Source organism: Alosa alosa, chromosome 8, assembly GCF_017589495.1.
Source record: "Alosa alosa isolate M-15738 ecotype Scorff River chromosome 8, AALO_Geno_1.1, whole genome shotgun sequence".
In the NCBI taxonomy this organism is placed as follows: Eukaryota; Metazoa; Chordata; class Actinopteri; order Clupeiformes; family Clupeidae; genus Alosa; species Alosa alosa.
In genome coordinates this window covers 16,887,906-16,897,003 of record NC_063196.1, presented here as the reverse complement: position 1 = coordinate 16,897,003, position 9,098 = coordinate 16,887,906, and the positions used below count along the sequence as shown (strand labels likewise).

At 45.1% G+C, this 9,098-nt stretch overlaps 1 protein-coding gene across 1 annotated transcript in view; it reads left to right on the top strand.

The window, feature by feature from the left end:
* med23 (mediator complex subunit 23) overlaps window positions 1-9,098 on the top strand; it is a 51,433-nt gene that overhangs the window by 19,870 nt on the left and 22,465 nt on the right. Inside the window, exons 17-20 of the mRNA XM_048250599.1 lie at window positions 788-962; window positions 3,395-3,558; window positions 4,337-4,461; window positions 6,123-6,328. Of these exons, the coding sequence (XP_048106556.1) occupies window positions 788-962; window positions 3,395-3,558; window positions 4,337-4,461; window positions 6,123-6,328 (670 nt within the window). The remainder of the gene's footprint in view (window positions 1-787; window positions 963-3,394; window positions 3,559-4,336; window positions 4,462-6,122; window positions 6,329-9,098) is intronic.

The following is a 9,098-nucleotide window of genomic DNA, read 5'->3' as shown; positions in this document are numbered from 1 at the left end:
GACATAATGTAAGAATGCACGTGCATCTATATAACAGGTGCCGGATACTGACCGATGCAAAGGAAAAAGAAAAAAAAATATATATCCACACTGTCCTCTTTGCTCCCAAGGTGATTGTACAATCACAACGTTTCGACCACTCAGGTCTCAAGTTACTCGGGTCACAAAAGCTAGTTGTGGGGGGCGCTGTGGCTCACTTGGGTCCACCTGTCCATGGGGACCGGGGTTCGAGTCCGACCCGGGTAATTTCCTAATCCCACCCCATCTGTCTCTCCCACTTGCTTCCTGTCACTTCCTTCAGTGTCTTATCAAATTAAAGGTATAAAAGCCCAAATTGTATTTTAAAAAAAGCCCTAATAGGAACTGGGCCAGATTTAGCTTAAGTGGTGGCGCTTAATAGGTCCCATAATAGGACAATCATGCAAATTAGCCAGAGCTGCAGATCTTTGTGCTAGTGCTTTGGCTGAATCAGTACGAAGAAACCAATATTTATACAGTTCAGCCGTTTGTTTGAATTGCGTCTGTCTGCATGTCGCCCTGACCCAGAGAGAGAGAGAGAGAGAGAGAGAGAAAGAAAGAAAGAAAATGTTTGTCATTCATTAATTCTTCAGATGAATGCGCGGGGAGCAATTCATTAAAAGCCCAAACTCATTTCCCACTGCTTTCATGTCTGTGAGGCCAGGATTGACGCATATTTTAAAGTGGCTGTTCATTTCCATCTGCTTGCGTCAGCAGTGTGTGTGCTCATGTCGTCTGTCTGTTCTGCCCCCCCCTTCCTCCCCTAAAGGCCAGCTCCTGCCCAACGTGTTCAAGTCGCACGCCTGGGGCATCCTGCACACGCTGCTGGAGATGTTCAGCTACCGCATGCACCACATCCAGCCCCACTACCGCGTGCAGCTGCTCAGCCACCTGCACTCACTGGCCGCCGTGCCCCAGACCAACCAGAACCAGCTTCACCTCTGGTGAGGAGGCGCACGCACGCTCACACGACGCACGCACGCACGCACGCACGCACACACTCACACACACACACACAAACAACACACACGCACTCACACAAGCACACACACACACACACACAACACACACATACACACTCAAACACACACGCACACACACACACACACACACACACACACACACACACACACACACACACACACACACACACACTGCCACAAGAACACACGCACACACAAGCACGCACACGCGCACACACACACACACTTCATTGTTTTGCCTCATGATGAGCAGTATTTATCCAAAATGAAATTCTGTTAACCAAACAACTTTTCTTCCGTGTAATTATCTTCTGTGTTGCGTCTAGTCAAGGACTTATTTTAGCCCCACAGATTTGCCCACACACAAACACATATATTCACACACACACACACACACACACACACACTGCAACATACACTTTAGTGCTGGGCGGTATACCGGTTCACACCGTATACCGGTGTATATTTTCGTTATGATATGAATTTTTAATATACCGCCATACCGGTGTATTTGATTACACAACATTTGAAACGCTGCGCCACGCGACAGTGTTTCAGACGGGACTGTTTTGACACGCACGCATGGTGCCACTGTGAAGCATAGTGAGGGTAAACACTGTCGCGTAAGGCTTCATTTCTCCTTAGATAAGGGGTTTATTTAAGGATGTTGCACAGAATACCTTAAATTGTTTCTTTAGTTAAGGAAAAACGTTAAGGGGTACTGCATTGAAAGGGATTTACCTTCACGAAAATTCTATTGAGATTGTTCAACAGCTGTAACTAGCTGGCTAGTAGGTGATGTCGTTAGTTAGCAACCCACCGAACACAGTGAAGTTTAATGAGATTATCATTCATCTCACCTTAAGAATATTCGCTGAAATTATCCAGGTAGCAAGTAAAGCATGTTATAGACATGCACTGAGCAATTCTAGCTGGCTAGTTAGAAATGATCCTGACTGTCATCAGTGCACCAAAACGAACTTTTGTTAATGTTTGCCCCTAGCGAACCGAACCCGAAGCTCATGGCAGGCTAACAAGACATCCACATCCACATGAAGTTAACATTAGCCTACCACTAACGTCATGTAAACCGCACAATAACAATAAGGCATGTTTCTGATAGGCCTATTTGACAGAGTTAGCATATTAGCAGAGAGGTTTTATTTTAAATTGGATAAATAAAAAGTATAAGTATTGCAAGTTGCACTACTTTTTGTATTGGTTTTATACGTTTTATTGGTTATATAAGATGTTTGTGAAATTTGCACAGTAAAAGTTCTGTATTTTGACTGCAATTGTCTTTGCATTCTGATTAGATTCTTCATTAGAATCATGAGTGGCTCTTTGTAAACAGCATCATTTTCTGGGGCCATGCAAAACTGCATTACCACTAGTGTGAAGTTATTCTACATCATGACAGTAAAATAGACCATCCTTAGTCAATGTACTGCAGCAATTCCTCTCTCAACCTGTAGAAAATGCTGTGAACATCTGATTATGCATGGGAAAAAAATACTGTCATATACCGTGAAACCGTAAGAATTTAGAAAAATACTGTGATATACATTTTTGGTCATACCGCCCAGCACTAATACACTTCACAGCTTTTTCTTTTGTAACAACACACCTGCAGCAGATATGATACAGAATTTGTGCAGAATGTCATCGAAGCCAACTGTGCTTAGAGGACAGAAAATGTGCTCATACGCACACACCCTTGTACTGTTTCTCAGGTGCTGGAGAAAATGAGATTCACATAATGGTAATTATGTTTGATTTGATCGCTTAAGTTTGTTGGGCCAAGGTTACAGCCGCATCGGCCATAGACTCATTATCATTCACTAAGCTGCAGTTTGAGGTCAGGCCTGAAGACACTGGAGGATGCCTGGCTGCTTTTAGTGGCTGCCAACCCAACATCAAAAACATCTGGGCCTGAGAAATGATCCCTCGACTTCTCACCTCGTCATAAATATTTACCACGGTCAGGAAGTTGGACCAAGGTCAGGATTTGTTCTACTGTATAAGTAGGAGGATGGCGCAGAAATGGAAGCTGTTGAACAATGCAGGTTGACCGTCAACAGCGTTTATTTTCTAGTGCCCATTTTACCATTTTGGGAAGAGACCGACAACTGTGTGTGTGTGTGTGGGATGGCTTCCATGTGTGAATGTGCCTGTTTGTGTGGGATGGGGGAAGGCTTTTTTTTTTTTATCTGTGTGTGCTTGTATGTGCACTCCTGTGTCATGTCTGTCTATTTGTGTGTGTATGTTCGCACATATGTGTGTGTTTATCTATGTATAATGGTACCTCTACGTGTGTTTGTTTGTTTTTGCAGTTGTTGATTAATGATGTTCTATTTCATTCATACTGATCTATTTGTTGATTGTGTTGACAGTGTGGAGAGCACTGCATTGAGGTTGATCACGGCGCTGGGGAGCTCTGAAGTCCAACCGCAGTTCACTCGTTTCCTGAGTGACCCCAAGACGGTTCTGTCAGCCGAATCAGAGGAGCTGAACCGAGCCCTCATCCTCACCCTAGCCAGAGCCACGCATGTCACAGGTCTCAGGCGCGCACGCACACACACACACACACACACACACACACGCTTCAGCTCTCTCCATGTCCTCTGTTTCACTCCCTGCCTTTCTCTCTCTTTAACCAGATAGTCATGGCCTTGCCTTCCTAGCTGGTCTACATGCTTTAGTTTGTGTGATCCAGACAATTTAATGAGCTTGTCGGTGAGTTCTGGTGTGGCTGCATGCTAGGCTTTACTGCTGAAAGACAAAACTGCACAAGCTAGATGTGTCTTTTTCCCTATTCCAGCTCCTGTAAAGGAAGTGCTAGTATTAAAGATGAAATGGACAGTGCAGGCTAGTGGAGCAAGCAATGACGAGACGTGTCGGTTGGCATGTGGTGGCTCTGGGGTTTGCTTCTGCAGTTGTCTATTGCTTCTAGACCTCCTCCCTCTCACCCACTCATCTCTCTCTCTCTCTCTCTCGCTCTCGCTCTCGCTCTCACTCTCTCTCTCCACACCAACACTCTGCTCCCACTGTCATGAGCCTCACCACATCAAACCTGGAGGGCTGTGTCGCCTGTGAGCAGAGCTTGTGGTCTGGAGCTGCCAGACAGCTGTGTCTAGTCTCGCACGCAATCACTGTTTTCATGCCACCTTCCAGCTCATGCACCATTTATCAGTGGCATTGATACAGTTGGATAATAGAATCAGTCATTTTTATGGTCATTCACTTGCTTATTCATGTAGTTGTTTGCAAATGTTGCCATTAACACCTCCTATTATTGTGTTTGTGTTTGTGTGTGTGTGTGTCCCATCATGCAGATTTTTTCACAGGTTCAGACTCCATCCAGGGCACGTGGTGCAAGGACATCCTGCAGACCATCATGAATTTCACGCCTCACAACTGGGCTTCACACACCCTCAGCTGCTTCCCCGCCCCGCTGCAGGTACGTCTGGGGGGGGAGGAGGCGGCGGCGGTAGCGTCAAAGATTGTTAAGGCGGAGCAAGATAGTTCTTCATAGTTCATGTCTATGGGCGCGAAATGGGGATCGAGTCCTGTCTGCATAAAGAGGCGTGTCATTGACGTCTTGATGAGCGTACGTAGCAACCGGCCAACGGCAGCAGAATAAATAACAGGCTAACACCTGATATAAGGTCGATTTTCTCCAGACTGGAATTCTCAAAAATTCTAAAAATGTACCTGAAATGTTCAGAAGGGTTTGAGGATCATGAAAACATGCACAAAATTCATAATTCCTAACTCTGTAGAACCAAGATCTTATTATATGTGGTAAAATTCTGAGCTATGGCCATAGACTTCAAAGGAACAGTTGCTGCCTCTGCTCTGCATAAAGGGCGATTTTGACCCAGCCTGATGTGTTTTTCAGCCTGATTCCACAATTGGTTAGACAATTTTGGATGCCTTGGCAATGTGGCCTAAACGATCTTGTGCATGTACGGGCCCTCACTGCCCTCCACAAATCCCAAATTCTAAAACTTCTCGGCCAACAGGATGTTGTTGTCTTGACTTAGAGCACTTGTTGCGTGCTGCTATGCGTACTTTTGTATGTTGAACTTTGTGAGCATCTCTTGCATGCCCTTGAGGTGTAACTTATGTGCTATACAGATAGGTTAGGTATGTGATAGAACAAAGAAAGATAAGCACTGTGTAAACTCTAAATGGTACTGTATGTGGACCTGGATATGGAAGTTACAGTATGTTTGTTTTAAACCAGTGCAGTGTGTCTCATACATTGACTTATTTGTGGCGGCCCACCACAATATCAACATTGACCACCACACAATGATTATCAATGTGTTGTACTATTTTAATTGGATGGAAGTCTCTCAACGAACCTACATGCATGTTTAAAGGCAACATTAACAATCCTGCAAGGCATAGAAGATGACTAGAAGGCTAAATTGTGCTTAAATCGTGTTAGCATCATAACCCCGCTGCGCTAATTTGTTAAATACTTTTGCATTCAAGTTAATTCTGCAAACCTACCACCACAAATAGAATTAAATTCTGTGGGAAACACTGCAGTGCTTAGCTGCCTAATGCATCATGGGTTATAGTAGCCCATAGTAACCTTTACTGCTCTGTCCCATATTTTGCCCCATGTTTAAATCTGCACGTTAGCTGATATGTGCATGGGAAACGGTCCCAGTGCATGTTTTTTTTCTTCTTAGTAATACATGTTTTTTTTTTACATTGATATATGTGTTTGTTTTTAAGGGATCCATTCTGTTTCTACAGAAGTATTAAGACTGTGTATCCCATTAGACCGACATTAAACCTTTCCTTGACAGTTAACTGTGGAACAAAAGTTGATTCATGGGTTTTGAAATGTGCTCCCTTTGGACAAGCTGCTATCCAAACAGACGCCGTCAGGGGGTCTGGAGACATCGCTCTAGATGCCGTCTGCCGGTTTGTTTTTATCCGTTTGTTTTCTTGGGCTTTCGTTTCTTTTTCTTTTCCTTGATTTCACTTTTTCCCCCTGGCTTCGTACAAAAGGGCCTTTTGAGCTTCTCTGATTTGTTGTCTTTCTCCTTCTTGCGTTCTTTCTCCCTTTCTCCCGGGTTTTTTTTTCTTCTACCCTTTCAGGCGTTCTTTAAGCAGAACAACGTTCCCCAGGAGAGCCGCTTCAACCTGAAGAAGAACGTGGAGGAGGAGTACCGCAAGTGGAAGTCCATGACCAACGAGAACGACGTCATCACGCACTTCTCCATGCAGGGCTCACCCCCACTCTTCCTCTGCCTGCTCTGGAAGATGCTGCTGGAGACTGACCACATCCACCAGATTGGCTTCAGGTGACCACAGTGCCGAGGGAGAGGGGGGCAGTTTGGACCATGGGTCCTCCTAAGTATTCTACAGCAGGAGAAGGGGGTAGCTGAGGCTTGGTCCACACAGGGTATTAAAAAAAAAAAAACTGATATTTTTCTTCCGTATTTTAAAAGAATTCCGTCCACATAGATGCACAAAAATAGCCGTGACACAAAACAAAGTTTTCGTGCTAACGAAAGGCCAAAATGCATACAAAAATTGACATGTTGACATAGCCTGAGACTGTAGATCCTAGTGTAGATGCCCCTTAGCAAGAGATGGGGGGCTGGGGATGTCCTATGTCTGTGTCCTAGGACTGTGTACTATTTGTTTACAGCAAGAGATGGGTGCAGCTGAGATTATGTGTCTTTCCTTACAGTCTAAAACGGGAAGCCTAGCCTAGGAACCAAGATCAGAACTAATGCCATTCATTCAGGCCAAGTGGAGTTTATGTAGAGAGCTGGGTCTGTTCCGTCTGGAATGTTCATGCTGTGTTTGCATTCAAGTCAGCTGGGCATAGAAAGGGGGGGGGGGGCATGCATAGATCTCCAGCGGTCTGTAGCCTAGCCGTCATGTTACTCAACAGCATGCAGGTACACCTTTCTCTCGAATTGAGAGGTAGGCAGCAGGTAGCACATTGTGCGAGAACAATTTAGCTGTGTTTCCCTATGAAAGAATCATACGAGTAAATATATTGTCAGTTCACCTGTTCAGTGTACAGTGATGGCCAAAAGTATTGGCACCCATGCTAAAGTTGACTGAAAAGATGAATATAAAATCATCTTTTGGAAATTGATCTTAATGCCTTAAGTGAAAAATGAGGAAATATCTAACCTTTAAGGACACCAATTTTCTTAGTGAATGAATAATGTATCATAAATAAATAAATGTTCTTCCTTAAAATACAGGGGTCGTAAGTATTCCCACCCCTATGTTAAATTCCCATAGAGACAGGCAGATTTTTATTTTTAAAGGCCAGTTATTTCATGGATCCAGAATACTGTGCATCCTGATAAAGTTACCTTGGCCTTTGGAATTAAAATAGCCCCACATCATCACATACCCTTCACCATACCTAGAAGTTGGCATGGGTGTTATTTCAGTTAGCCTATTAGCTGGTTTGATGCTCATTGAGCTCAATGCAAGTCCAAACCAGCTAATAGGCTAACTGAAATAACACCCATGCCAATCTCTAGGTATGGTGAAGGGTATGTGATGATGTGGCCTTTAAAAATAAAAATCTGCCTGTCTCTATGGGAATTTAACATAGGGGTGTCCTTAAGGGTTTGATATTTCCTCATTTTTCACTTAAGGCATTAAGATCAATTTCCAAAAGATGATTTTATATTCCTCTTTTCAGTCAACTTTAGCATGGATGCCAATACTTTTGGCCATCACTGTACCTGTATCAATGTAGTGTAATGTAGAGGATGGTAAAATGTTTTCCAAATTGTTGAGGCCCCCTGTGTGGCCCCCACGTTGAGAATGAGGGAATTACAACATACATCTGGAGACAACCATGGGAACATTTGGTCAAAATGGGGGAAGCGGCACATGTGTAAGAAATGCACTAAACTAATCCAGCCTGGAGGTAGAGTAGACATGACGTGTGTGTCTGTGTGTGTGTGTGTCTCAGAAAGAGAAAAAGAACCCAGACTAAAACCTGAGACAGTGTAAATTGTGGGCAACCGTAAACTTATTTCCTGTTGTCTGAGAGTGTTGAATCAGAATGATGTTACCCAGCCGGCTCTGCATTTTTCTTTCTTGGAATAAGGATCTTTGTGCTTTGTGCTCTCTCTCACTCACACACACACACACACACACACACACACACACACACACACATGCACACGCACACATGCACACGCACACACTATCCCTCTCTTACACACACACACACAAACAATCATTTACCGCAGGCTAAGCACTGCTGACATCTCTCCCCTTTAGTAGTCTAAACTGAGCTGTAAATGTCAGAGTTGAGGAAAAGCACAAGCAGAATGGAGAGAGAGAGAGAAAGAGAGAAAGAGTGCACATGAGAGTGTGTGAAAGAAAGAAAGAAACCGAGGGAGCTAGAGAAAGAGCGAGGAAAGGAGGGAGATGATGACAGCCCGGGAGAGAGAGATGGCGGGGACAGCGAGCCCAGCTGCCTTCCCCCGGCTGACAAAGAGCAGTTGTGTGCCTGTGAACGGTCTGACCCGCTTCCTCACTGAACCCGCTTGTCATTCGCCCGGATCACGAGGAGGACCCGGGTGACCAAAAGGCCCAGGCCACGGGCTCTCACAGCAGCCTGCGGTGTGCGTGCATGCGTGTCTGTGTCTGTGTGTGCGTGCATGCGCGTGTCTGTGTCTGTGTGTGTGTGTGTGTGTGTGTGTGTGTGTGTGTGTGTGTGTGTTGTTTGTGTGTGGGTATGTGTGTGGGTTGGCTGGGAGTTGACAGGCCGTCAGTATCTGCAGTCCGCCTCTGCGATACCCCCCTCCTCTCCGTGTTGTGTTGATGGTGGGGTCTGTGTCAGTGCAGGCTGATGTTGACTTGCTGTTGCTGATGTTGACTTGCTGTTGCTGTTGCTGATGTTGACTTGCTGTTGCTGTTGACTTGCTGTGTGATGTTGAGCTTCACCACTGACTGCTCCACTGACACACAGTGGCACTAGTGCCGTCTGTGCTGTTGCCTCGGCCCTAGTTCTCTCCCTCTGTGCCTCCCTGCCTGCTTGCCTGCTCGCCTGGCTTTCTGCTCTGCTTTTGTTGCACCGTGGTT